Genomic DNA, 27,594 nt, shown 5'->3' with positions numbered 1-27,594 from the left:
GACATTTTCATAGCATTTGAATTAAGCAGAGATTATGCTGGGGCGTCACCGTGGTCCCATACTAAGCAAAGAATATTTGCATTGAACACAAGGCCCCCCTTAAAGAAACCAATTTCTTGAAGCATTTACGGATGTCTTTGAGCCTTTCCCTTTATTTCTTGACAATGCCTTCCAAAGGGGGAATTTGCCAATGTTGCCAAGCTTATATTTTCCACTAGGGTGTATTACTCCTGTGGCAAAGGAGCAAGTGTCTGTGTATATCTCTAGAATGTTATCTTTGCTGTCCCGTTTCCCTTTTTAGCACCTTTTAGAACACACACAAAAAAAATTAAGAAGTCTCAGTGATTTTCTCTAGCACCTATCGAACTACAGCCACTACAGGAGAAGGTTGAGTTCATTAAAACGTGCCAAAAGATAGCGCCTTTATTTACAGTGTATATGTACATGTTTGAGCAGAGGATCATCTCGCATCCAACGATGCAGTCAGAATATCTCTCGTTGCTTTGGCCGGTCGGGCTCTAGTGGCAGGTCCTGAAGCTCCCGCAGGCCCTGAAGAGGCAACGAACAACACAATCTTGTAAAGCAGGGGCTCAGAACCCTTGGGTTCCTTCGAGTGCACTTTGGGTATGACAAGCACCTAAATCCATGCACACTTCAACCTCCCACCTTGCCTCTACCCACTGTGCTTTGGCACTGATCAAACAGTCATTGATTACAGCACACTGTCTCACAATCGAGCCAGACTTTTCTAACTGAATTTGGGTAGAGATTGAGGGGGCATGCTCACCAACAATGGGACAAAAAAGAGTGGCACATGCATTGGCTAGGAAATGTATTTTTTGTTTACTTATTTGTTTAGGAGAGCGTGCCTAACCACTTGAAAGTTAGAACAATGCAATTTGGATAAGAGTGCATGCAGAAATGTTTTTTCGATTTCATTTTTTCTGCTTTAATGTGCATCCACAGACACCACAATTGTGGTGTAGGACCACCTAGCTCCAGACTGCCGTTAGATTATTAAATAGCATCAAGGGCCATTTTACACAGCTGCGACCAGTTCAAAAGACCTCCGACTTGTCTGCTCACCATACAAGATAGAGAATGGCGGCATCAGCACGTTTCGTTGGGCATCGCAAAACCTTGCAAGCATCCCACTGTTTGCCATAAGCCCATTTCAATGCACCCACATTACTGTACTGAAGGGAGGGAAGTCTATGCAGTCTGCAGTCTTTTAAGGGGGGATGCGGGTCTTGAAATCACAAAAGAGATTTTTAGAAAAGCAAGTTTTTCAAACAATATCTCCGCAAAATATCCTAGCTCAAAACAATCCCAAAGTATAAAAAATGAATGTTTCGAGAGTCGTGCGGCCAAAAACGAAGCTTGAGCTTCAAAATGACATTCCACTTCACAAAATTGCAATTCCGAAACTGCTCTTTAACCGCCGCAATTTTGACTTCATTTGAAAGATTGTTTCGCAGCCTTTCGTTTGACGCCTTCCAAGGTAGCAACAGAGCAGTGCAGACAATGCTACAGCTGTTTTCTCGCGACACAATTTACCGTGGCTCAATAAGCGCACACGGACTTCAAGCCTCTTTATCTCTGTTTGTGACTTTGCAAATACAGTTTCTGCCTTAAGGCCTTTTTCTCTGGACTGCCTTGTGCAGTTGAAATGAGCTTGGTATCAATTTATTCAAGAAGAGTAAAGCTGTGCAGTGCTCGTATATTTACTGGCTTTTACATAATGCCTAAAATATAATGATTTGTTTCTTAAATTATCAGCAAACTCATTCTGTACGTTCTATTCACTGATTTTTTTACCAATGTACTTTCACTGAGAAAAGTGTAAAAACAGCATTACCGCATAAATGCATCTTGAGTGATGCAGTTCCGTAAATATTTCAAATGATTAATGAACATTTTTCGCCTAGCGGCCTGTAACTAAGAACCTAATTAAAACCAGAAAATGCCTTATCAATCGTGTTGTGGTCGAGCTATTCAAAATCTTATTTCATATTTGGACACTAAATAAAAAAGCACCCTTCCATGGCAATTTTAGTTAAGGATCACGCCATAAAATAAAAAATAAAATTTCAGTCCCGCACCCCCCTTAAAAGCGATACAGTAATCAAATGCTGTGAGAAACGTTCAATAGAAGTCGGCCTGTATCAACAGACCATGGAATTCTAACAACTCTCGCCGGAAACAGAGCTTTTATTACTTAGAACAGATCAATAAACAAAGTGCAGGTGTCGCCATCATCGGCCAACTTTGCAAGTAAAACCCAAGCGTTGACATCAATTTCTAGGCACAGACCCCAAAGGCTAGGCTACATCACCATTCACTTCAAAAGTCGGCAACCAGTCCTTTTCGATGAAGACACCACCACTCTGAATCACACGATGGGAAAATTCTTAAATTTGTGTTTCTTAGCCATAAAAACATATCTTTTTCTGCAGACCAAACGTGAACACAGCCAAAAAGGAGCCAGAGAAACAATTTTTATAGAACGATTGGATGCAGTTGCCCTCCGCGCCCCTTTCAAGTGCATGCTTTAGTAAGCAAATCTTCAGCTTGGTCACGCAAGACAGGGCTGGCACATCTTCAAAACTTCTAGTTGCTGCATGCTGCCTCGTCTTACAAGTGCTTAGGGTAATAGAACCGAAATATTCTGTCCTGAACAGTCACTGCAATCTTGGCTGTCTGAGGATCCAACTACTGGGGTAGCTCGCATATATGAAAGGCAGTCCTGGAGAGCACCAGGCAATTGCACCAATACCACTCGCGGGTTCAAATGCAAACATCGTGCATTTAGTCTGGTCAACTGGGCCTGCATACTTCTTCACTCATAAGAACGGAATTGGAAGCAGCCCTCATTAGTATGTTTCGTGCAGTTTAAAAGTATTTGCAAACAAGTTCTCGCCATTACCATACTATCTGCTTTGCCAAGTGGTGCAGAAATTGTGGGAGGAAGCCAATTTATTTCCACACGCCAATGGGCCTACAGAAAAGTTATTTCCAGACTTAACAGCAAAAAATCATTACTGTGGTAAATAACCTAACAAATGTGAATTTTCAAACAAAGCCTTTACTACTACTGCCTGCATCAGCAATGAAATTTGTGACTAACTGTGAGAGCACAAAGGAAATTTCTGAGGGCACTTAATTCTGCTTACGTGCAAGAATGTGAAAGCATAGAACTTTCTAGGATGTGGGTTTTTTTCCAGGATGGCAGTATGGGTTGCATTTTTTTTTCTGTTTTCATTTTTTATTTTCGTATATATTTTGATTATTTTATTTTCATTCATTTTTAATAATTGCATTTTATTGATTTATTTTAGTTTTAATGACATCATTTGACAGGTGAGGCAGACACTTCCTGCGAACGGACACTTCCGGCAGACTCATGAGGCAAGTAAGGCTTTCGCTTTAAAAAGTATTTGCAGACACCTCGCCATCCTCAATGCAAAGAGGCAACGCCGACAGCTACACTGCAGTCACCACACAACTTCCTACCCTCAAAGCCTGCCTGACCACAGCGGGTAGATATCAGTTTTCCACAGCAACATATGGCAGTGGCAACACAATTTACACCCAGAAAATTCACAAAGAGATGCAGCAAAAGCAACATGCCACTAAACTCATAGTTCCTGGTCTGCTATCAATGCAGTAATGCTCACTCAAACTGCCAGCACACGCTGCCAGGAGAAAAGGTGTGTTTCTCACACAGCGCATTTCGAGACTGACCTGCAGCACCATCTGGATATGTGCCTTGATGTTGGCAGACTCCTCGGAGACGCGCTGCAACTTTTCCTCGAGCATTGCCTCTTGGCGCCCAACAAACCACAGGGCCTCATCGTGCGTCAGCTCCAGAAAGAAGCCCATGCCCACTTGCACAAAGATCTTGGACACGTCCGGCCTACAAGGGAAGGTCAGAGCCATCCTACTAATGATACGACACTGCAAGCAAGTCTCTACTGAACACCATTAGCCATGCAATCTACACATAACTGGCATTAGCCACTTTCAAAGCAGTATACAGTGCATGTGTGAGTGATGGATATGCATCACGTCACTGAAGCAACACTCATTAATCCATTAATGATCAGCATTGCTCAGGGCAAACAGATGAAAGTTTTTTTTCCTCGCATACTGTGCCCATTTTTTAAAATCTTTTTGTTGTGTTGTGCTCTAACACAAGGCTCCTCGAACTTTATAGCATAAAAAAACAACTTCTCACACTCCCTTTTGCTCGAAAGGTGCATTGAATGAGGCCGATTGACCAACTGTCACACACTGACAAAAGAAGTGTGCAATGCATGAGCACTAGAATGAGAGTGGGACATTATAGAGCCCCAAATATTTATATTTGATCACTTGAAAAGAGATAAAAAGCTGCATTTTGCACCTTCATAGGCTCGCAATAGTTCATTAATGTGCAACAGCTCAACGTGAAGTTGCAAATAAGGCAAACTTTTTTTTTCTGACATCATATTTATCGTTTCTTAGGCACCGTAAATTCTTGTGAAAGTTTTCAGCTGCTTCAAATAAAAGGTAAAATTTTGGGCATCACAGGGTTAACAATTACTAATCTACACATATCTTCCAAATAGAAAGACAGTATAGAAAGCAATCGTTGCAACAAAGTTCACGTATCACAACTGGCAATATCCTGAACCTCATTTTGCCTCTTACGTTTCTGTCCTCTCTTCAACAGGACCCCAACAAGTATGAGTGACATAGAGTGGAGTGATGCATGGCTGGCACACACACCTATTCTCTCTGACTCCGTCATCACCCAAAAACCACTACGCCTAACTGCGTTGATCACGATTTCCAACACCTTGCATGTCATTTTATACTGTTCCATATTTTCATGCAAACCCTCACCGAGGCTTCTAGCGGATTGATATGGTGCCATGAACGCACTGCTTGCGCAGAATGTTGCACGCTAAGTGCGAAGTGCAGTACAAGTGATTAAAATCAATCCGAAGCCCTCCACTGCAGCGTTCCTTGTAGCCCACATTGGTCCCCCACAAAATACATCAGCAACAACAAACTATACACTGAAGATGATGACAAGACGTAGCCATCAGCTAAGTGTCCGACACAGAACAGGGCACAAGTCAATGATATTCTACATGAAAAGAGAAAGACACCGAATCGGGCAGGGCATATAACGTGCAGAATGCACCACCGGCGACAGAATCACCGCTGACGGCGTGACATAATGAATAGTAAGCGAAAGACACATAAACATAGGCCAAGGGGAGCAATGAGGTTGGGAAATTCGCTGGGAGAGGTTGGCCGCGGCTGACACATGTCAGGCAAGTGAAATACGAAGAGGCTTTTGCCCTTCAATGGATAAATCCGATCAAAATTTATGTTGCTGGGATGGAATCACGAAGTGATAGCCAGTATACAAAGTAAGCCATTCTGCTCTCTGTCATCACTCAATGCCATGGAGAAGTCTCAAAAGCAATGGCTAGTTCTTTCGCATGAATAGCACACACCCGCATCGCATCGACAAACGCTCAGTGCAAGTTCTACAACGACGGGAGCAGAGTTATCCTGGAGACGTCATTTGGAAACTAAGAACTGTCATCGAAAAGCTCCCACAAGCGAGCTGACCACGAAATGCTCCTAAATACCTGATGATGCGGAAGTGAGTAATCAGATAGAGGAGCTCCTTCACAAGCTGATGCACACACTCTGCGATGTGCAAGTTGGTTCACTACACATTGAATTTACTCACACGACAGCCTGGACATAGAAGTTGCAGCCCAGGTCGACCTGCGTCCGAAACGTCTCTTTGTTCGCCTCGACCTCCTGGGAAAAGGCGTATGAGAGACATCAGAGTCTCTGTCGCAAGGACGGATGGCAGCTTTGCAGTAGTACTTACCTGAATTCTTTCGATCACAGTCCGCAGTTGGAGCAGCTCTGCTAGCTTCGCGCAGATACGGTCACGCTCATCGAGGCATTTCCTGGATTTCGATGACGAGAACACAAGCACAAAACGATATTTTGCCGTCAAACACTGAAAAAAAAAAAAATACAGCTGCACAGTCGGAGCCGAAGGCATGCACAAACCTTAGGTCCTCTTTCAGCACGTCGTTTAGAAACGTCTCGTACTGCAGCACCTTCGCGCTGATGTCCGCCATGCTGTCCGGTTTTATGGATTCACAGCAGCTGATCAAAGCTCAGCGAATGCGCTCACGCAAATTTTTGCTATTTTAAAGAAACGCTGAACATCTCCTCTAATCTACAACGGCCCAGTAACGACCCGAACTCTCGTGTCTTGAAAACGTGCGCACGCGAACACCAAAACAATCGCAAGTAGAGTGATGATGGCACCGTAAGCCCAGCTGTGGTAATACAACCACCGCTCTCTGCTGGTGTGACTTACTTTCGGTTTCGTTTATGGCGTCTGTTTGTGCGCTATTAGAGAAGAACATGATAGTTTCGGTGCGATAAAAATTACTTCGCGGACATCGGCAGTTTGCTCCGACTTACAAATACTCGCAGGGGCTGAGTTTTTTTCGTGACAGCTAAACACACACTTTTACAGACTACACCTGAAAAGTGACGCGAAATTTTAGCGGGAACCATCCGGCAGCTCTGCCCATTTATGCAGCGCAAGTTTCAAAAGCATTTTGCCAGACTATTTATGTCCTGCTATGCACACAAGCAACGCTTTCACGGTTTTCACCCCACAAAAAAAATTAATATTGTTTCCTTGCTCTTAAATCTGTAAGAGACGTTGACAAAAAAGCCCCCCTTGGGTGACGCCATACTGCTCTCTGGAGTATTTTCCTTTGCTGATAGACGTTCACGCTCTTTTATGGTTTGTCACCTAAAAGCAGAAAAGCATTTATATAAAGCAATGTTTAGACTTGGGAGTGATCAGAAGAGAAGCTTACAGGGCTTGTCATTTCATTTACAGGTGGCTTGACTGCACACGCATGCACTCTTTCATACGCATGAATCGAACACTCATGCTTATGGGGAAAAAAATCACACACTTCCAACGAACACTTGAAACCAGCACCACGTTTATTTCACAGGTTGTACCTCGGTTAAGGCAATTTTCTTTTTAGAGGAAACATATATATACAATCTCTCTCAACAGAAATATACATACAGCTCCCGTTAGAAAAATACGAAGAACACATACGTGGTTTTCCTCATCGCAGAAAGGCCGACATGATGTTGATCGACAGTTCGATCCAGCAGTGGCTGTCGATAGAGGTTTGGGCGCTGAATAAATACTGTATCATCGAATAATATGGGTGGATAACGAGAAGCGTCAGCCGACCTCGTCGTTCGAACCGAACGTATCATTGTCACAAGGTGCAAGGTTGTTTCGAATGCATACAGGCCACTTGGTAGTTTGGATCGACATAAAGCTGCCATGATAAGTTGGAAAGAGGCAAGTCTTTCCTCTGGGTTTCCAAATGTACGACGTTAGGGCATTGGGCAGCCGACGAAGCCCCAATTATAGCTAACGCGTCGTAGAGACTTGTTACAGGTTGCGCAGTCTACAGCAGATAGAAGAATATTTGTTGCAAACATTTTCAAGAAAGGTTAGCCATCGTACTGCGCCTGTAATTGTCACTTTAGGACACTGCACACCGTCCAGCATATCATGCACATTGAAAACCGAGGGCTCCGCTTATATCTGCCAAAACTGTTATGGTGGGACCGATAGAGGTACTTTGAATAAAATATTAAATATTTTAATATGAAATAAAATATTAAATACTACCTAAGTGTATGTGGGAAGCACACGTACGTGCCCATTCACATTTTTTTAATCAAATCTTCTGCTAGCGCGTAATCTGTGCATTTCAAAATTTACTGCAGGACCAAAAGTAAATTTGGCCCTGGGGAGAGAACTGCATTGCTTCTTTACACACTGCAGTGTATCTGAAATCACCGAAGGCATGATTCTACAAATACAAACTGTAGAAGTCTAGCGTGAGCGGTGTCTCTAGATGCTGCGATGAATGACAGCGTCCGGTTCGCTCGTGCCTTCTTTTCGTTAATCTTTTTTTCTTGCTGTTGTTGCTAGAACGTGCTGTAGAAGACACACAACACTGCAGGTGCTTTAGCCTCAAATGGTACATGCATACTGTGCAGAGCTCTGAAAACGCACCCGAGCTTGTTGTATGATCCAAAGTAACAATCAAGAAACAAGCGTTACAAAATACAAAGGTTCTAAGGTCACATCACAGGCAAAACATTTAACAGTTTTATACGTCTATGAACGCACACACACCCACACATTCCATCAAGGGTACAACAGCGAATGACAAGTCTATGGAAGGAACATTGTTTTGCTCGTCTGCTGTGCTTGACTCTGGCAACAAGTGTACGCGCCGCTATGACGCCGCAGAGAAACCACCCAACACGTACCACCCACCCTGCCCCACATCCACTTAGCAGAAAAGGGAAAACACGGCACTTACACGTGCTGCATTGTTACAGTGTTGTTAGATGAGAAACCACGGATATCAATATTCATACGAACAACACTGAAGACTGAACTCTGCCGAGAAGCTCTTTTAGGAGGCCTTGCTCTCATCCTTCTTTTTTTTTCTGGACAATGGTCATCGTGAAATGTTCTTCGAGAACCAACATCATATCTGTTATCACCAACTTACGCACAAAGCGTGATTTATAAATATCAGACGACAGACCAATCCGGCCATCAGATACGTTCTGTCTTAGCGGTACATTGGACATGAAAAATATGTCATCGAACATCCAATATGGCTCATGTTGTCGACACCCAAGTCCTTATGGATAACGCGCTGCTTAACTCAGGCTTCACGGCTACGTTCGGCTGTATATCTCTATAAGGTGTTTTCTTCTTCGTGGAGCGGCCGTATGGAAGCTCACGTTAAGCTGTGCATGTTCTATAAAGGCGGCATTCAAGATGGCTGTGCCAAATCAGCTGCTTGCTAAGGCTGTTCCGTCCCTGTACATAATATATTCGCAGACGCTGCATGCAGAAGCTGGTTAGTTGCATACGCGTGTTACAGAGCACTCGGTGTCCTCATTGCCCAATGGAGACGGGCAGCTGTGGCTTACGAGAAACTTCCTATACGAGACCACAAGGTTATTTCCTTACTGCTGCAACGGTATCAATCCGTATAATTCCTACCCACATACCGCAACTTCCTCACGAACGGTGCATGCGTTTGACAACGTCTAGCACAACACTGATACTTCAGTAGACCAAAGACCACACACGGGTGGGTCCCACTCGAACTCAGCACATGATGCAAAGGCAAGACCACTGATATTCACGCGTGGTACGCTGAAGTCACTGGTTGCTTCCTCGATTTTCTTTGTTCAGACCTCCTCTTTAAGAGCAGGCTCTATGCCGACAGTACCAAGCAAAATTTCCGCTCAGTTTTTGGAGAAAGGCCGTTTTTCCTCCATCTGAACGCCATATATTTGGAGGCTATATATACCCGAAAGACACTGAGTGGCATAAATGTCGCACCCGCTTGAAGACCGGGTTTTCCAGCATTGCATGCCTATTTTTCCTGTCGTCGTTTCCGCAGACAACACAGTACTCCTAAACGACCATGACCACGTGATGTCCTCCTTCATTTCAGGACCGTATGGCTTCGGTTTTACATGCATGTATAAGTCAACGTCCACACTCAAGCTAGCTCTTTTGTTCTGCACCACCTACATGTGGCCCAAAGTGTTCATCGCCGTCTACACAAAGCCCACATGTCAACAGCTTCTCTGGCAGGCTCGTTCCCCAGTTCTGCGTTGCCCAACTTTCCCTTGCCACATGTCTTTGCCTACTTCTATCCTTGTCGCCTTAAGTGACACCTAGCTGACATACTAGGACTGCTCTATGCTCCAGCACAGCAGTACTTCGCGCCTGCTCTTGCCCATTGAGGCAAGAATACAGTACACATAATAGCCCCTCGCATCCGATCGAGCCAGTCTAACGGCCAGTCGCCATCGACGACTTCAGTCCCTGAGCGGCTGCACAGCGGTAATCTTCTCGGTGACTGGCACTCTGAGGTCGTCCTCTTCTTCCTCCTGCGGTCCCCTTGGCGCGTCCACGACGGGCGCGTACGGCTCGTCATCCTGCCAGCGCGGGCACAGCGCCGCCAGCATGAGAGCGGCGGCCAGCAGCGAGCCTCCGCTGCAGAACATGCAGAGGCCGGCCAGCCGCCACGGGTGCGGCCTCCTCACGAGGCTTAGCGGCGCCGCATAGCCCAGCCCCAGCGCCACGATGCCTAGCAGGAATAGTAGAGAACCCAGCCACAGGGAGGCGGTCCAGGCGGCGCGGGCGGCTCGCCTGGCCGCGTGGCGGCGCGAGGAGCGCCCTCCGTGGCCCGAACAGGAACTCTGGTGCGAGCCTTCGGGACAGTCGGCGTAGAAGCGGTGCAAGTGGCAGCGGACCCCGAACAGGCGCCGACCGCCCGATTTTCGCCGGCCCGGAGGACGCACGGGACACGGGACGTTGACCTGCGAAGCGCGCGAACAAGCCGAGGGAGTTCGAATATCAACAGAGCTGCTTTATCGGCAGCTGGTTGATGCAAAATTAAGGGCACCACAACTCCGCTTTCATACTGTTTGTGCAGCAAACTGATCTGTAGTTATTAAAAGCATGGAGAGTCTTCAGACTTCGAATTCCATCTCGGTGGAGAGCCGAGCCGCGTCGTAAGGGAATGGAGGAACGTGGGAGTGAAAGAAGAAAGAGAGAAAGAGGTGCTGTTGTAGAGGTCAAATACCCCGTTCTTCAAAAAAGACGTCACCGCCGCAGCGTGACGTGTGCCTTACGCACCGTTTATAAAGCTTTTCTATAAACGATGGCCTTACGATACCACTGATCTTGCGCTCTGTGGAAGGAAGCACAGAGGGTGAAAAATGAAAATGAAAATTGGTTTTTGAGGAAAGAAAATGGCGCAGTATCTGTCTCACATATCGGCGGACACCTGAACCGCGCCCTAAGGGAAGGGATAAAGGAGGGAGTGAGAGAGGAAAGGAAAAAAGAGGTGCCGTAGTGGAGGGCTCCGGAATAATTTCCACCTCCTGGGAATCTTGACTGACATCGGGAATCGTGCATTGGCATCGCACAGCACACGGGCGTCTTAATAGCTTTTCGCCTCCATCGAAACGCAGCCGCCGCGGTCGGGTTCGAACCCGAGAACTCCGGATCAGTAGCCGAGCACCTAACCACTGCGCTCGGCTACTTATCCGTAGTTCCCGGGTTCGAATTTCATTCGTTTTTTACATGGCGCTTACTTTTGCCGGCACACATTCAAAAAGACGAAATGTTGGCCCGAAATAGCATGGAGGGAAAAAAACGTCCTCCTTGTTGAAAAAGCTCACTTCGCTTCGTGGGCCGCCAAATCACGTCCACTTTCAGCTGCGCCCCCTTGCGGTGGCGTTGAGCGCAGGTCAATTTCCTGCTACTAACGTTATGTACACAACTAGAGTTTGTAACAGGAAATGAGCCTCTAGTTCTAGGAATCATGGAGGCTGTTGTTTTTAGGCAAAATAAACACCTTTGTGGACGCGCAGAACACGACAGACAAAAATAACACATTCGCAAAGAAAAGTTTCACACTTTTCACCCTTCTCGTGTTGAACTCCTGATAATTGCTCCACGTGCGGCTTCGAGGTGTTCTGTTGAGTATTTCGCGAGATGGTGATCTACGCAAGCAAGCTAGACTTTCAAACGCAGTACACGTATACACGCTTTGCAGGAATACATACGAGGCTACGGTAAGAATACATCTTAGCCGTTCGGTGCGTGTACGAAGTCTGTCAGCGTATAAGGAAAGACAGAACGAGAAGTGCTGGCAACCAGCTTGCGAGCACTGCACACATTACAATGAGAGGAGTATTTGCTTCGTCGTTTGAGCAAATACGCCACTCGTGCAGTCTAAATAAGATTAGAGAAAGAGACATGAAGACCCACCGGCGGCGTGTGGTTGTGTTTTCTTCTGCTATCTAATCAATTATCTTTAAGCGATTAAATATTTGCACAGTAAATTTCCCATTGATCAACATTACATCAGCAGCGTGGCTACACCCACTGCAGGGCAAAGGCATCTCCCATGTCTATCCAACAGACCTTGTCCTTTGTCAGCTGCGGCGCACCCTATCCCCGCAAACTTCCAATGGCGGCCTGTCCAGAGCCAGAGATTCGTCACAGGTCTGACCGGCGCCTTGGTCAGTTGCTCGGGACTGAGGGCCGAGGGTTAGTCGGTTTTTTTCATCGATGGTTGTGGCCAAGTACCACCACAGGGTGGCCAAATCTTGCTTTGGTGAATGTTTGCGTTGGCGGTTCTGGTCACCGAGATCAGGCCGCTCCACACGCCTGATTATGCATTTCCATCGACACGCGGAGGTTTTTTTATTCTTTTTTCAATCCGGTGCAGAATAGCACTGCACCAGGATTCGAACCCTGGTCCTCTTGCACGTATATATATATATATATATATATATATATATATATATATATATATATATATATATATATATATATATATATATATATATATATATATATATATATATACAATCATCCTATGTGTGTATATATATAAATATCAAACAATGTGTGTACACACACACACACAATCATCCCCCATACACCTTCGTTTCTGTGACTGCTGGCTTCCTTCGTGCATGTCATAACGAGCCGCTCTTTTCCCTCTCCTTGTCTGCTCAATGGGAAAGGAAAGTCAGGAAAGTTAAAAGCATAATGGGGGGGGGGGGGGGATATCCTACACGAAGAAAGGAGGGTAAAGAGAGAGAAGGGAAGGAGAACTTTTTGTTGAGCTGTGCCAATCACAGTGCATACTTACCGATGTAAATCAGCTTTCTACTCACTGCAGCCAAATATATGTTAATTTTATCACACATGGCCAGGAGCATTTTCGACTGATTTAAAGTGAAGCTGCACCGGTTTTAGAGAAGTCGAAGATCTGCAAGGGTTAAAATATATGATGCTTTTAAAATCGCCAGCATTTAGAATGGTGACGTAATAGCAAAATAAAGCCGCTCACTGTTCTGGCTTCTCCTCACAGGGTCATGTTGCGACGCGAAGAGCGGTGATGACGTCATATAATAAAAATAATAATAATAATTGGTTTTTTGGGGAAAGGAAATGGCGCAGTATCTGTCTCATATATCTTTGGACACCTGAACCGCGCCGTAAGGGAAGGGATAAAGGAGGGAGTGAAAGAAGAAAGGAAGAATAGGTGCCGTAGTGGAGGCCTCCGGAATAATTTCGACCACCTGGGGATCTTTAACGTGCACTGACATCGCATAGCACACGGGCGCCTTGGCGTTTTTCCTCCATAAAAACGCAGCCGCCGCGGTCGGGTTCGAACCCGACCACTGCCAGATTTCAGATTTCCGCTGCCTTGGCGCCCACGTCTTGCGCGCCGAGTCGAATGCAGCCAAGCAATGTTCCGCCCTCTTTTCTTTCAGTGGCCTTTGCTTCCTTCTTTCGAGCAAGCGCCTCTGAGTCTGAAACGGACCGCCACCGCAGATGACGTCATCTCGAGGCTGCCTACCCTGCGGTGTGCTTTGCGGAGAAGCTTGAACGCAGTCGCGGTTTTAGTCGCAGATTACGTCACCATTTCGAACGCTGTAGCGCAAGAAGGACCTGGCATGCTTTACCTGAAGGTTCCACACATTCGATTGAATCCTGAAACCTGGTCAAGCTGCCCACTAAGTGCACATCTCGCCGCGCGTGTACAGGTGGTCGCTGCCACTTTTTCAAGGCACTGAGGAGTACCAAGTAGCGTTACATCTCAGAGAAAAGCCGTAAGGCTTCTGCCTCTATTCGTCGACACACCCGGAATTTAAAAATAAGTTTTTATTCACGCTAGCAAGCGGTACCTCTTTTCTCACTGATCTGACGAAGCCGCAATATATGGCAAAATGCGTGGCCATACGTTTCGTGTCCTCTCCGTACGCTCCACCTGGTCAGTTTTTGGCGCGACGAAAGGGGTAGGTTTTTGGGCCATTATTTTACGAAGTTAATTAATAATATTAATAATAATAATAATAATAATAATAATAATAATAATAATAATAATAATAATAATAATAGGTTTTTGGTGAAAGGAAATGGCGCAGTATCTGTCTCATATATCGTTGGAGACCTGAACCGCGCCGTAACGGAAGGGTAAAGGAGGGAGTGAAAGAACAAAGGAAGAGAGAGGTGCCGTAGTGGAGGGCTCCGGAATAATTTCGACCACCTGGGGATCTTTAACGTGCACTGACATCGCACAGCACACGGGCGCCTTAGCGTTTTTCCTCCATAAAAACGCAGCCTCCGCGGTCGGGTTCGAACCCAGGAACTCCGGATCAGTATCCGAGCGCACTAACCACTGAGCTACCGCGGCGGGTAGGGTAATAATGATAATAATAATTGGTTCTGCGGGGAAAGGAAATGGCGCAGTATCTGTCTCATATATTTGGACACCTGAGAGACAGAGAGAGAGGGTTTATTGATAGGAAAAGGCAGAGAGGTTGGCCTGAAAAATAAATATCTGGCCTGCTACTCTGCTCTGGGGGACGGGAAGAGGAGATAAAAGAAGGTCACGATGGGGGACGATGATGATGGGAGGAGGCAGATGAAAAACTACTTAAAAAAAGGCACACTTTGAACCGCGCCGTAAGGGAAGGGATAGAGGAGGGAGTGAAAGAAGAAAGAAAGAAATAGGTGCCATAGTGGAGGGCTCCGGAATAATTTCGACCACCTGGGGATCTTTAACGTGCACTGACATCGTACACCACACGGGCGCCTTAGCGTTTTGCCTCCATAAAAACGCAGCAGCCGCGGTCGGGTTCGAACTCAGGAACTCCGGATCAGTAACCGAGCGCCCTAACTACTGAGCCACCGCGGCGGGTCGAAGTTATTTAAGCAGACTGCATTTTTTAAACATTACAAGCGAGGGGGAAAAAAAGGGTGCTAAATGTGTTTCTTCAATAAACATGTTTTTACTCTGGAAACAGGCATTTGTGCAGTTTCTGTACCCCGGTATAACCCTCTTTTTTTTTTCCTTCTTCGTTGTTACACCAAATGGAACCACTTCATCGTCATCGTCATCACTTCATCGCCTCTCGATTCTGCCTAACCAGGGGCTTTAATTCTGCCTCCCGCCCCCAAACCCTTCCTCAAAAAAACAAAAAAAGAAACAAAAAAGGAATCCGCACATGCGCGACGGAGAACGTATCGATGCTTTCCGCCAGCCAAAAAATCGACCGGCATGCGTCACGTCGTCGATCGACTGGCACTGCAGCGCGACGCGAGGCGATCGACCTGTGGAGAGAGGCACGCTCGCGGAGTGTCGTGTTTCGTCTTCATGTTTCGCGTGTGTGTTCTATGATGGGAAGTTTGAGTCATCTAGCGTCTTTTCACTTCCGGTTTCACTACAAGACGTGCGCTGAAAGGGGTCGTTACATCCCCCCGGGCCCTGGTCAGAGACGAGCAACCAGGATGCACTGCGGTATATAGCCTTAGCAACACTATGCCGCTTTTTGTCAACATAGTGCTCATCTGTTGTGGTCACCCTGCAAGTCTACCTTTCTGTGCATTTCGCCTTGGTTTGCGCGGAATGTACCGCCACTGCGTCACTATACGTAGACACGTGGGCTGTCTGCGTCCTCTGTGTGGAGTCACAGAATGTCACCAAGTTCAGTAACTGTCTACCGCTTAATTGGCCTATGCGACGCAAATATATGCACAAAGAGAGAGAGAGACTGGTGTACCTATTGTGTTGCTTCACCACAAATGGTTTGCAAATTATAGGGCTATAGGAGGTAGTTCAGTGAGATTACCAGCGCCCCTTTCCACTTGGCATTCTAGCTGCAAAGTGGCGCTCAAGTGCTATCCGGTACGCTAAGATAACCGTTATCACCATAATGCCCAACGTGTGGCGACACTGACAGCTTTATACATCATCGTCGTTATCGTCATCACTAGCCGATGGCCATCTAAACTGAAGGACACTGGCCTTTCTCACAGTACCCGACTTCACAACAGGCAAGAAGTCACCTCAATGTCCTCCTTTTTATCGTTATTTTTATTGCACAAATCAACACCCTCCTCAAAATTCATAACCAGTGGCCTCTCGGACTTGGCTACGCGCTTCACTAGGTACCCACACTTGGCCATCGCTGCACACACCTTCAACTGCCTCTTCAACTTCTTCACACCTCTTCAAGTGCCATCGCTGCACACACCTTCAACTGCCTCTTCAACTTCTTCACACCTCTTCAAGTGCCATCGCTGCACACACCTTCAACTGCCTCTTCAACTTCTTCACACCTCACTTCACACCTCTTCAAGTGCCATCGCTGCACACGCCTTCAACTGCCTCTTCAACTTCTTCACACCTCACTTCACACCTCTTCAAGTGCCATCGCTGCACACACCTTCAACTGCCTCTTCAACTTCTTCACACCTCACTTCACACCTCTTCAAGTGCCATCGCTACACACACCTTCAACTGCCTCTTCAACTTCTTCACACCTCACTTCACACCTCTTCAAGTGCCATCGCTGCACACACCTTCAACTGCCTCTTCAACTTCTTCACACCTCTTCAAGTGTCATCGCTGCACACACCTTCGTGCACTGCAACGCCGCTCAACCAGCCACGATACCTCACCCCTTCTACCAACTTTAGACGACTGGGTCATCCTTGCTACTTTGTCTTTATTTTTTTCAGAACAGCCTTTAAAAGAATGTACTTGCACTAACTTGTCCCAACTTCACCGCTCTAGTCCAGACGGCTGGCTAACCGCGAACTCTGGATCAGCACAACACGCTCTAACCAACCACATTTTATGCCTTACAGGAGGGCCCCTACCAGGAGGTCCTTTAGATAAAGCTATCTTCTATTATAAATATCTTTGACCTTCTTCGCCCTCCTCTCTCTCTTTCTATAAATGACCCCGTCTAGCGTCAGTCGCCTATCCGTACCCCATTCCAGCAAATTAGCTAAGTTCGTCACTTCACCTGATGACTCTCGCTCACCTGCTACTCCCCTCCGCGTCCATTACTATCCTCTGTCCCACTCAAGCGCACAATGGTATAGTCTGCTATAGGCACTAAACGTCCCTCATGGTCCAGTACGTAATTTCCTCTTCCGTTAGAATATAATCAACTCGCGCGCGCATTCTCAATTAGCTTCTTCAGCTTAATTGCGTCTCCGCATGTGCCCTCTCGCCGATTAGAGACGCCTGAGAACGGAAATCAGAAACTCAAGCGACAGAGGAAGATGGACGGCGGCGCAGCGAGGGTCGATCTGAGCGCGAAGAAATGGGATTCAGAGGAGCGTCCCGATTAGCCGAGGGATTAGCGATGGCGCACGTGCCGACCGTATTCCACCCGGTTGTGTTTGGTTTGGATGGTCGTGTAAGACAATGGGCGTGGCTTATCTCGCCCAGACAGCCGGGACACAGCCCGGATCAAGCCGCCATGGAGTCCAGAAGCAGTGCTTTATGGTTGACAGCAGTGGTCGGCCACTATAATGAGTCGATCCCTTACAAAATTTCCTCAGACAGCCTATAGACTGTCCATAGACTTATGTCTATAAAGTTTAAAAACTCTCCATACACAAACCCTAGAGAACGGTCTATAGGCAATACAAATCCTGTGGACAGTTTAGAGACAATCTATAGATATACACTTTTAGTTTTACTTTAGCTATACATTTTCAGTTGACTTTTGTCTATAAGCTATGAATAGAAAAACAAATACCTATAGGAAGGCCTTTAAGAAGCCTATAGACTGCCTATAGACTATTTTTGTAAGAGATATGAGACGTGACGGCACTGTTTTCAATGCTTTCAGCAATCGAACGCACTCAGTCCAATTCTGATGCAAGTGTTCCTCATTCATTTGCAGTTTCTTAGTTTGACAGCAGTAGCGGGGTCATTCTGAAAATAGCTGGCGTCGCCGTGTGGCAGCACAGGAGTAAAGCCTCCATCCTCTAGAAGTGCTACCGATACACCTTATTCTGAAGTGAATAAAGTGTTGCAAGTAGCGCATGTCCTGTCGTTCTCCTTCTGCGTGCTTTCTTTGTTGCGCTTGAATTCTGGAAACTACACACCGACCTCTACCCTCTATAGTCGGATACAACTCAAGAAGGAAGCGGGTTATCCCCGTCAAAGGACCCCCTTCCAGTTAGTGGCGTCGGCCGATTCTCGTGAGCCTGCTAGCACGGCGATGCAGGGAGTGGCGGATGAAAGGGATGAAAGGAGATGGTGTCCTCCTTCCATGGTCGGAGATAGTCTCCAACCCTGCACTGTGACGCTAGCAGGCTCAGGCCTGCTAGCGTCACAGCGCCACAGCTTCGAGCTCAGGCTCGAAGCCGTTTAAGGTGAACGACGGGCCTCTGCAATATAGTTAAAAGAAAGATAACGTGTAGTGCCTGGTGGTCTGCAAGGCAGGCCGCCAACCTAACTGATCCCATACGTGGAAAAAAAAGAATTATTAGAAACATACAAACAAAAATCGCACACTAAAAACAGACGCGAACAATAGTGTGCCCCGTTAAACGTCATGTTAGAAGGTTTGAAACAGCAACTCAGCATGAACAACACGAAGCACTGTTGCTTGGGGCCATCCGCGCTGCGACGAATTTACTGCGTGCTCTTTGGACTGAACTTATTTGTTTGCGGCATCAAACAAAGCTACCGCGGGTCAACGTGAGTTAACGGGCTTTGCGCGCTCCCGGGAGTTTGAGCCGACCGGCAGGCAGCTACGGGTGCTACGCCAGCGGGGCAAGGGGGAGGGAGAGTGGCATGCCGTGACAGTAGCACTCCTTCCGGGAATACCAGAGAGGTGCGCCTTCCTGTAGGCTCGGACTGAACGGACATGGCGGCGCAGCACCGGAAGCTAAGAGGGAACTGTGGCATCCGGTTGTCCAAACAGGATAAACCGAACACCAAGCGTCATTGCATGAACACTGCAGTGGTGCGCTGCAACTCCGCCTCGGAAGCGGAACTCGTCGGAGTAAGATGTGGCAACTGCAAAAAGTCTCGATCTCAAAATTCCGACCTCACTGAATGACGACCTAACTCAACCTCAAACTCACGAGTGAGGTTGAGGTCTGATTTGCTCACCTCACTCACAAAATTTCGAACCGTCGCCGACCTCACCTCACCCTCACCTCACGACGTGAGGTTGAGGTCATGTTGAGGTCGACCTCATGAGGTCAAAACCTCATGAGGTTGCCCACCTCTACCTACAGCTGATAACAGAGAGTTTTAGCTCCACTGTACGGTTATACACGGTAACTATGGCAAGTGCGGCCATGCGGCAAATGTGGCTAGGTAAGTCTGGTAACGGTAGCAACGGCAACGCTTTACCGTATTTACCGTATGGCCATCCAGCGGTACTAAAACTCTCTAATGCTGCCTTCCGGAATGATGATGCGGCGACGCGACATAGAATGGCTGCCCCAAGTCCTCATCTCGGAGACATAGATGTGCTACTACATCGAGCGTGCTCTGGCGGCGATTTCTCATTCGGAGGAGAATGGCGAAGGCCAGCATACACGGCGTCGCCATTAGCCATTTATCTCCCGCTGCGTAAACGCGGCGACAATGGAGGCGTGAAAGCCTAGCTTCTTTCTTGCTAGAATGGCCCGCTTCGAAGTGCCGATTGCGTGCGCCTCATGGAGTGAATGGCGCCGCACCAAACCCCGCCCACAACGCAGGGGACACGCCCTTGTCGACCCATTGCATGTTCGCGCCAGCCAGAAAGAAATAGAAGCGCCCATGTTTATTCCACGCAAATCTTTGCGGCGGTCCTTTTTTTCTTTATTATTGATAAAAAAGGGGACAGCTTAGAGTCGAATTTGCATTGAACGAAATAATGGGAAATGGCTAGTTCCAGCGTGGCCGCTTTAAACGCCGCGGGAAGCACTAGCGACGTTATAGTGTTCTAGTGGAGCTGGCGAGGCTGGCACAAGACGAGCATCAATGAGTTTGTTTTTTTTTCAGGTGAAACCGAGGTCACTTAGCTACAGGCAGAGCGCAAAAGCTCCGTGCATATTAAATGTAATCAAAGAAAAGCGCATTATCTACACTGATAGGTGAGCGCCAGAGCACCGTACTTCAAAAAAGTGTCTTCGATACTAATACCCGATACAATCAAAAATTGTATTTGCGATATCATACAAGATTCCGAACCGAAATTGATTTTCGATAGAGATACGCGACACTGTATAATATACATCACTGAAATCGCAAATATCAATAAAGCTGGTAATATGACTTGCTAAGTTAAGAAATTTCTCCGTGCCTTCTGGAATTTTTAGTGTATCTGATATAAAGCGCCCTGCATTTGAAAGCGTTTGAACGAACCTGGTCAGCCGGAATTGTTCAAGTTTCACTGTCGGCACAGCTGGTTTCGTTAAAACTCCAGCATTGGAATGATCGAAGCAATGCATGGTGACATTGATGCGATCACTTCCATAAGCAGCCTAGCAAGATCTTTTTTAAAGCTCATGTTCTTCATGCGAACCGCGCTCTGAGCACTTGACTGCATACACGAATAAACTGTTTCTTATGCTCTTCGTTTCTTACTACTCTTTGTGCCCTACTCTTTGAATCTACATCAGGGTGTCCTAGAACGCGAAGCTACAAAAAGAAATTTAACCATGAAGATGACACATGTGCACTGTGTGGTAAATCTGGTGAAACAATTGAACATCCTAAAGTAGAATGTGACTGTATTAATACGGATGTCGAAGCCCTGGGGTTTAGAGATAACAATGGTAATGCGAATGAATCTGCGGTAGAAGTCAGCCAAAAACGATTGGAAGATGCATAAATTGTATATAAATAAAATGGCAAATTTATAGAAGAAATAATTTATATAAGCCGAGCACGGTGGCAAATGTACCACCCCGTTTCAAAGGAGATGCTCCTTCCTTCCTTCCTTCCTTCCTTCCTTCCTTCCTTCCTTCCTTTTTTCCTTCCTTCCTTCCTTCCATCCTTCTTTCCTTCCTTCCTTCCGTCCTTCTTTCCTTCCTTCCTTCCTTCCTTCCTTCTTTCCTTCCTTCCTTCCTTCCTTCCTTCCTTCCTTCCTTCCTTCCTTCCTTCCTTCCTTCCTTCTTTCCTTCCTCCCTTCTTTCCTTCCTTCCTTCCTTCTTTCCTTCCTTCCTTCCTTCCTCCCTTCCGTCCTTCCTTCCTCCCTCCCTTCCTTCTTTCCTTCCTTCCTCCCTTCCTTCCTTCCTTCCTCCCTTCCTTCCTTCCTTCCTTCCTCCCTTCCTTCCTTCCTTCCTTCCTTCCTTCTTTCCTTCCTTCCTTCCTTCCGTCCTTCTTTCCTTCCTTCCTTCCGTCCTTCTTTCCTTCCTTCCTTCCTTCCTTCCTCCCTTCCTTCCTTCCTTCCTTCCTCCCTTCCTTCTTTCCTTCCTTCCTTCCGTCCTTCTTTCCTTCCTTCCTTCCGTCCTTCTTTCCTTCCTTCCTTCCTTCTTTCCTTCCTTCCTTCTTTCCTTCCTTCCTTCCTCCCTTCTTTCCTTCCTTCCTTCCTTCTTTCCTTCCTTCCTTCCTTCCTCCCTTCCGTCCTTCCTTCCTCCCTTCCTTCCTTCCTTCCTTCCTTCCCACTCCACCACCCGCCCCGCTGAATGCACCCAATCTACCCACTGCCAGACCCACCAAGGTGTTTCACGTGACCACCAGCGTCACATTCGGACACCCCTCACAACACAGGCCCACACGCTCCTTATACGGTACAACCTACCTGGGCACCATCGCCTCCGGATCACAGGTGAACCCGGTAGTTTTAGGTTACGACATGCTACACCGCTGACAACGATGCAAATAACCGCGGAGACAGTCCCTCTACAGATATCGAAGGGAAAATCCACCCTCATGCACATTCCGTCTCAGCGCTTGATAAATACAACGCGCAAAACTCTGGGTCCTTTGTTTGTTTTTGTTGTTTTTTTCGGTCTCCTTCGACGTACCTTCCACCCGTTGCATAAGAGACATTTCACTTGGTTGGCCGTGCTGCGGGGGTAAGCCTATACGCTGCTGCCAGCTCCATTGGGATGATTCCCCTGAAAAGCCGAATGTATATATATCTGCTTCGCGTTCGTCGCAGGCGCTCGAAAATGGATAGCTCGGTCGTGAGTGAGAAGCAGTCACGTGTAAAAGAAACAGCCCACGTATTCACGTGCGCAAGAAAATGTCAGAGGATGCATTCCACTCACGTGGTGTGACATTTTCGTCGAAACAAAAGATCTGGCAGTCAAGTTACAAGCATATTGCATCCTAGTGAGTTCGGGGTGTATAGCCGTAGGAATTTTTCTTTCTTTTTTGCCATTAGAGTCGGATAACACTGCTCGACGTAAGTCGAGACGATATTTTTGTATCTGTTGTGAATATAGTCAGCGGTTTGATTGATGCCTTAATGACGTAGTATTAATGCCTAACTGTGCTGGTTTGCGCTAGAGGACAACTTGCTCTCTTTTTAGTCCCATATAGGCGTATTCATGTTCATAGCGTGCATGTTACAGGAACTGGGCTGAGAAATACTGCCAGGTCCCCTTTACAGTCCAGAACTCACCCCGAGTAATTTCCGTGTTTCGGCCATCGAAATATCTCCTCGGGAGCCGCCATTTGAGCTGTGACAATGAGGTGAAGAATGAGGTCCGATCATGGCCGAGACTGACAAGGCGTTCTAAGCTGCTGGTATCGCAACACTGGTGAAACGCTGGGAGAAGTGTATCAGTGTAGATGGGGAATACATCGAGAGATAAAAACCATTTCCCGCATTCAAGAACTTTTTAGTGTTGCAAAAGACGAAAAAGTCCTAGTTTGACGTGACCACTCCTCGTAGAATGTTCAGTGGTCCGTATAAAGTTCGCCCCTGGAAAAAAAGCAGCAGTGATGTTCCCGTATGAGCGTGTGTTTATGGAGTAACGGCGAGCTCTTTAGGTGGACGACCGTGCGCGGCGGTACCGACGGAGCTAGGCCTACTGCCGTTGCCCTAGCACTGTCACTGGCACCAGTCTGCACAGCCATTTTCAACAACTACATTGTCAAAACACGCAAAAGGAGTTAGTGTAGAAAACAATAAGAATCGCCAGCTTTGCCAAGGGCCAGCTTGACTGCCATCCCGAAAATGATTTTTTGTGTGTTAGTGCGTGTGTGTAGGGTGGGGGGGGGGGGGTGGCACTAAAAATTTTCCGCTTTCTCCGGAACTTGACGTAGAGGACCTGTTAGTGACACATATATATTAGGCCTCTCGCTAGTTAGCGAGCATGTGAAGCCATCACCGCTCTATTTTGTTCATTTTATTTTTATGAAGAGCAGCATGCCACACAGCTTTGCGGCGACTGTACACAGTGACAACCTCAGGCGCATCGGTATACAGCGACCTCACTTTCACGTCCACACCACTTAACGTTTTCCGAACATTCCAAGACCCTTTCAGCAATGACCAAGCGGCGAATCTCAGTAGCGCGTTAGCCTCGGTGACTTCATAATTTATATATGCAGTGATCTTCCAGCTGTATGAGGAAAGGCGGACAATGGAAACTAGATAAAGTTAATGTACAGCTAAGACAGCAGTGATACCGAAATATGGCACCAATATGAACTGTGTAGCTTTTCTGCCGGATCGAATATGAATAGTGTTGCTAGAAACCGAATCAATACGAATGGAAGGCTGATGGAATCGAATCGAATGTATTTACCAAGATCCGTCACTTATGCCAGCGTTTATGCGAATATTCGTACAAAACGAATAATCTCACAACACAGCGAAGCGCTAGCGGCGGCGCTGTAGCATAGCGCTATGTCTCATGGAGTTATAGACATGTAGTTGTCATAGGACGAAACGATGATCTTCACTGGGTACGCGACACGAAGTCAGTATATTAGTTATATGACCTTCACGCTGTACCCACAGGAAAATTACGTCTTGCTACTGATGACGGCAGCCAATAATCTATAGCGCCGCATATTGCGGCAAGATCTACGTGTGAGCAATGGCCGGCCTCCGAGATCGGGTTCGGGAGCATGGTTTGCTGAACCTGCCTGAGACCTACCATGTAAGTCGGCAAATCTTGGAGACTACATATGTATCAGCATTAAGAACGTATACGGCCCGAATGCATGGGCCGCGTCGCGGCCTTTAACGCACACTGATCCCGGCAGCATATATACTGTAATTAAGGCGTTGGTGTGTGTCCTGTCTTTGAAACAGGGCTCAAAGAAAAGTAAGGCGTGCCTGAATTATTCGAAATTCGCAGAAATTATTTAAAAGAAATGTCCGAAAACTAGAAATTATTCTATAGGCTTCGAACAATTTTAAGCATGTACTGCTCGATTAGTTTAGAGAAACGAATAGAAAAATTCAAAATTTAGAGTATTTGCGCGCTCCTATAAATATGACCTTTATGGAGATGACAGAGGAGGTTGGAAGGGGGAGGAGGGCTGATGAAATCAATTTTTTATCCAAGTTACTGCAGCTCACACAACTTCTGTGACAGTGGAAAGTCAGGTTTGGTGGAAAATTCGAGCCTTTCCACGAAAATACGAGACAAATTTAAGCTGAGTGGTTTTTGGAATACCGATGCACTGTAAATCCAGTGAAATTTATTTAGGAACAAGAGTTCGGCACAGTTATGTGCGCGGAACACTGAGCGTATTTTTATTTATTTATTTATTACCTCATAAGACCCCGGATATGGGGCATTACATGAGTGATGCCAATCCCGCGAGCAGTTTTCTCGAGAAGACGAAATGAACTTAGTGCGCTGTATGAGTCTTTATATTTGAAACGCACAATGGAATCAGGCCAGTTAATACTTTTTTGTCTAACCCAACTAGTTCCCGTCGACGGACAGGTTTTCATAACTCTGACTACTGGAAGCAAGCCAATGATCATCAGTTAGCATCACGTATGCCGCGTCTGCTTAGTGAAGAGCGACGCTAGTTCAAGTTTGCGCCATTGTGGGTGTTACGTTGGTATTTCAATACTGAGTGAACGTATGTCAGACAGACCACATGTTTTCAGAAACCCGATGTGATAATTACAGTAGATCACTAGTACGTGCCTCATTTACTAGTGGCAAATTAAGAGAATGCATTTTCTTGTGTTCTTCGACAGCGTCCTGATGACGAAATATTAAATATGATGAAAAAGTATATCACACAAAAAATATATGTTAATGATATCTCTCTGCTCAAAAAAGGTCCACGCCAAAAGAATTCGTTCTATTAGTATTTCAATTCGAAGGAGAGTTTCTTGCAAAATTGTATATACAATTCTGAGACAGGTACATTTTTTTTTCTGAGTGTTGATTTAGACTATGACCTCAGTAAACAAAGTTTATCTGTAGATTCAGTTTTTTGCTACTGCATTTCCGTGGGGCTGAAATAAATAGTAATTAAAAAAAACGCGTCCATGTACCAGTTTACGTCAATAGCTGCAGGTTGTCGCAAGTACAATGCGGAGCCCTCTGCTACTGATTGTTTCTACGCTGAACACGCACTATGCGAAAGCTGATTGTTATGGGAGTCGCCAATAATGCAGACGACGCGAATTTATAATTAATTCTGAACAAATTAGGAAAAAACATCATCAAAACTTGGTATCGAAAAAGCAAGACTGTCGTATGCCATCTCTGCGTCAAATTCCAGCGCGAATAAGCGAGCGGTTTAACCGAGAGAAGAATTTTACGGTGCGTGTTTAGCGAACAACAGCCTATACATAGTACTACTACGACGTTCGTTATAAACCATATTCAGCTACGGGTCGTTTAAAAACACACTACCATACCATACCATACCATACCATACCATACCATACCATACCATACCATACCATACCGTACCATATATGCCCATATGTACGGAAATGTCGATTATTACGAAATGGCCTATCTCCGTTCCAGAAATGAAAACGTATGGTTTGGTAACGGATGATTTTAGGTGGAAATAATAATTTTTTTCATTGCTTTCACCGAAAATTTCTTTTTGACTGTTTGTTCTGTTTCACACTGTAGTACGCCGCACAAGTATTTAAATGACCGTGCAGATGCAGCAGTGCAGCAGAAAATCCCGAGAAGGCACTTACTTTGTGATTTGTTTTCAACAAGAGACGTTCACTGGGCGAATCCATTTCTTTGCTGCGTTAAACAAAAAGAAAAATAAAAGATAAAGGAACACCAAACTTCAGGCAGTGCACCGTCAAAGGCACCCGAACACAGATTGCACCTTCAAAAACCTAGCTATATATAGCGAGAAAATCGAGTAGTTACATAATAAGGCTACATAATTCTTCCAGCTTGCAATATTCATCCACGACCAGCAGACATACCTGTCTTCCTCGGGTTACTTGGGCAAAATTAGAAGGTGCGACCGCGACCGTCAACCGCGCGACACACAGCAACCACAAATACGCGACTGGAGTGGCAGCGGTGCTTTCCCGCAGCATTCACTATCTCCGCAGTAAAGCCAACCTTCAAATATTCAGGAGCGGCCCGATCCCACGCTATATGGACGGCCTTGTCGTGCCCGCGCATCGGGAGAGAGCATTCCTTGTATACCAAGGCCGGAGTGGTATTGACATTTAGACTGCGGCACGGAAATACATCTCCCGCCTACGCAATATCAACAGGCGATCGAAACCTACAAACACGCTGCGGTTTCCCTTCCTATTAGGCAGCGCTTGAAGCGTCAAACGAACTTCATCTCCAAGCGAACCGTGCACTCTATATTTCATTTTAGCCCGGGTAAAGCTGGCTTCTCCTGCAAACACCTATGCCATGTTGACGAGTCCGCCGCTCTTACCTCTGCGGTTGCCTAAGACTTCGGCTGGAACCGCGTCGATCTGGCGACTCCGAGCGCAGTCATGTCGTGGCCGCACGCCACTCCACGGCGGCTGTTGAGAGTAGAGCTAAAGAAGCATAGAAAAACGCTCGGGGGGGCAGATTAAGCTCCCGGGGCGCTCGCAGCGGCAGGAAGCAGCGGCAGCGAAGCGAATGCCGGGCCGCGTAGCGCGCTGCGTCTGCGGTTTTGTAGCCTTTTGACATTTTGCGCCTTCGCAGCGCCCCCGCGGCTCTCCCGCTAAGGTAATTAACGGCAGTCCATTAGCATATTAAAGCCACGCGAAGCCGCCTTGCACGCCTGTTTTTTTTTAGTTTCTTTTAATCCCTGAACGTTGACGATAAACACCCTTAGTAACCACGAAAAACGACGCGCTTTCTCAATCTCGACGGAAACTTTTCATTACATTTGGTACTGTGTTGATGAGGAGCCTGTTTCTTGTTATCACCGCGGAGATATTAAAGAGAGCTACCTGAGAACACCACGAAAAGCGAGAACGGCCGCTCAAAACTGCTAGTTTCGGTTTTGCCTCCGCTTTCCCAGCTGCAGTCGTCTTGCTCGTCGGGCAACAGAGAGCAAGCCGCATCTCACCGACGCTCCAGATATTCGTCCGCTATTGGTGCTGTGGTATGCGCCAAGAAACGCATGAAACGTGCAAACGTTAAACAAACGGTAGGTGTGTGTTTAAGAAATTTTGTCAGTGCTTTATTATTTGATGCACTGGCATGCTGAGGCGCTC

General features: G+C 46.5%; 2 protein-coding genes across 2 annotated transcripts; both read right to left on the bottom strand.

The window, feature by feature from the left end:
* Positions 1-397: 397 nt before the first annotated feature.
* Positions 398-6,361, bottom strand: Uxt (Uxt prefoldin-like subunit). Its single transcript, XM_077639471.1, has 5 exons — positions 6,088-6,361; positions 5,900-5,981; positions 5,753-5,826; positions 3,745-3,916; positions 398-549 (listed from the first exon to the last, which is right to left on the bottom strand). Exons 1-5 carry the CDS (start codon positions 6,156-6,158, stop codon positions 484-486), a joined length of 465 nt encoding a protein of 154 aa, XP_077495597.1. The 5' UTR covers positions 6,159-6,361; the 3' UTR covers positions 398-483.
* Positions 6,362-7,027: 666 nt separating this feature from the next.
* LOC144106787 (uncharacterized) lies at positions 7,028-26,994 on the bottom strand. The gene is made up of 3 exons (XM_077639719.1): positions 26,820-26,994; positions 26,104-26,155; positions 7,028-10,497 (listed from the first exon to the last, which is right to left on the bottom strand). Exons 2-3 carry the CDS (start codon positions 26,146-26,148, stop codon positions 9,994-9,996), a joined length of 549 nt encoding a protein of 182 aa, XP_077495845.1. The 5' UTR covers positions 26,149-26,155; positions 26,820-26,994; the 3' UTR covers positions 7,028-9,993.
* Positions 26,995-27,594: the final 600 nt, after the last annotated feature.

This window comes from Amblyomma americanum, chromosome 10 (assembly GCF_052857255.1).
Source record: "Amblyomma americanum isolate KBUSLIRL-KWMA chromosome 10, ASM5285725v1, whole genome shotgun sequence".
Lineage (NCBI taxonomy): Eukaryota > Metazoa > Arthropoda > Arachnida > Ixodida > Ixodidae > Amblyomma > Amblyomma americanum.
This window is presented reverse-complemented; position numbering and strand designations above follow the sequence as displayed.

Bases quoted from the DNA above. Each gene is read 5' to 3' on its own strand.
- Uxt (XM_077639471.1), bottom strand. From the start codon at position 6,158: ATGGCGGACATCAGCGCGAAGGTGCTGCAGTACGAGACGTTTCTAAAC. The intron at 3,917-5,752 runs GTGAGTAAATTC...CTTCCCTTGTAG, and splicing joins TTCTATGTCCAGGCTGTCGT to GCCGGACGTGTCCAAGATCT. The intron at 550-3,744 runs GTCAGTCTCGAA...TTGCCTCTTCAG, and splicing joins ATATCCAGATGGTGCTGCAG to GGCCTGCGGGAGCTTCAGGA.
- LOC144106787 (XM_077639719.1), bottom strand. From the start codon at position 26,148: ATGGATTCGCCCAGTGAACGTCTCTTGTTGAAAACAAATCACAAA. The intron at 10,498-26,103 runs GTAAGTGCCTTC...CGCGCTTCGCAG, and splicing joins TGTTGAAAACAAATCACAAA to GTCAACGTCCCGTGTCCCGT.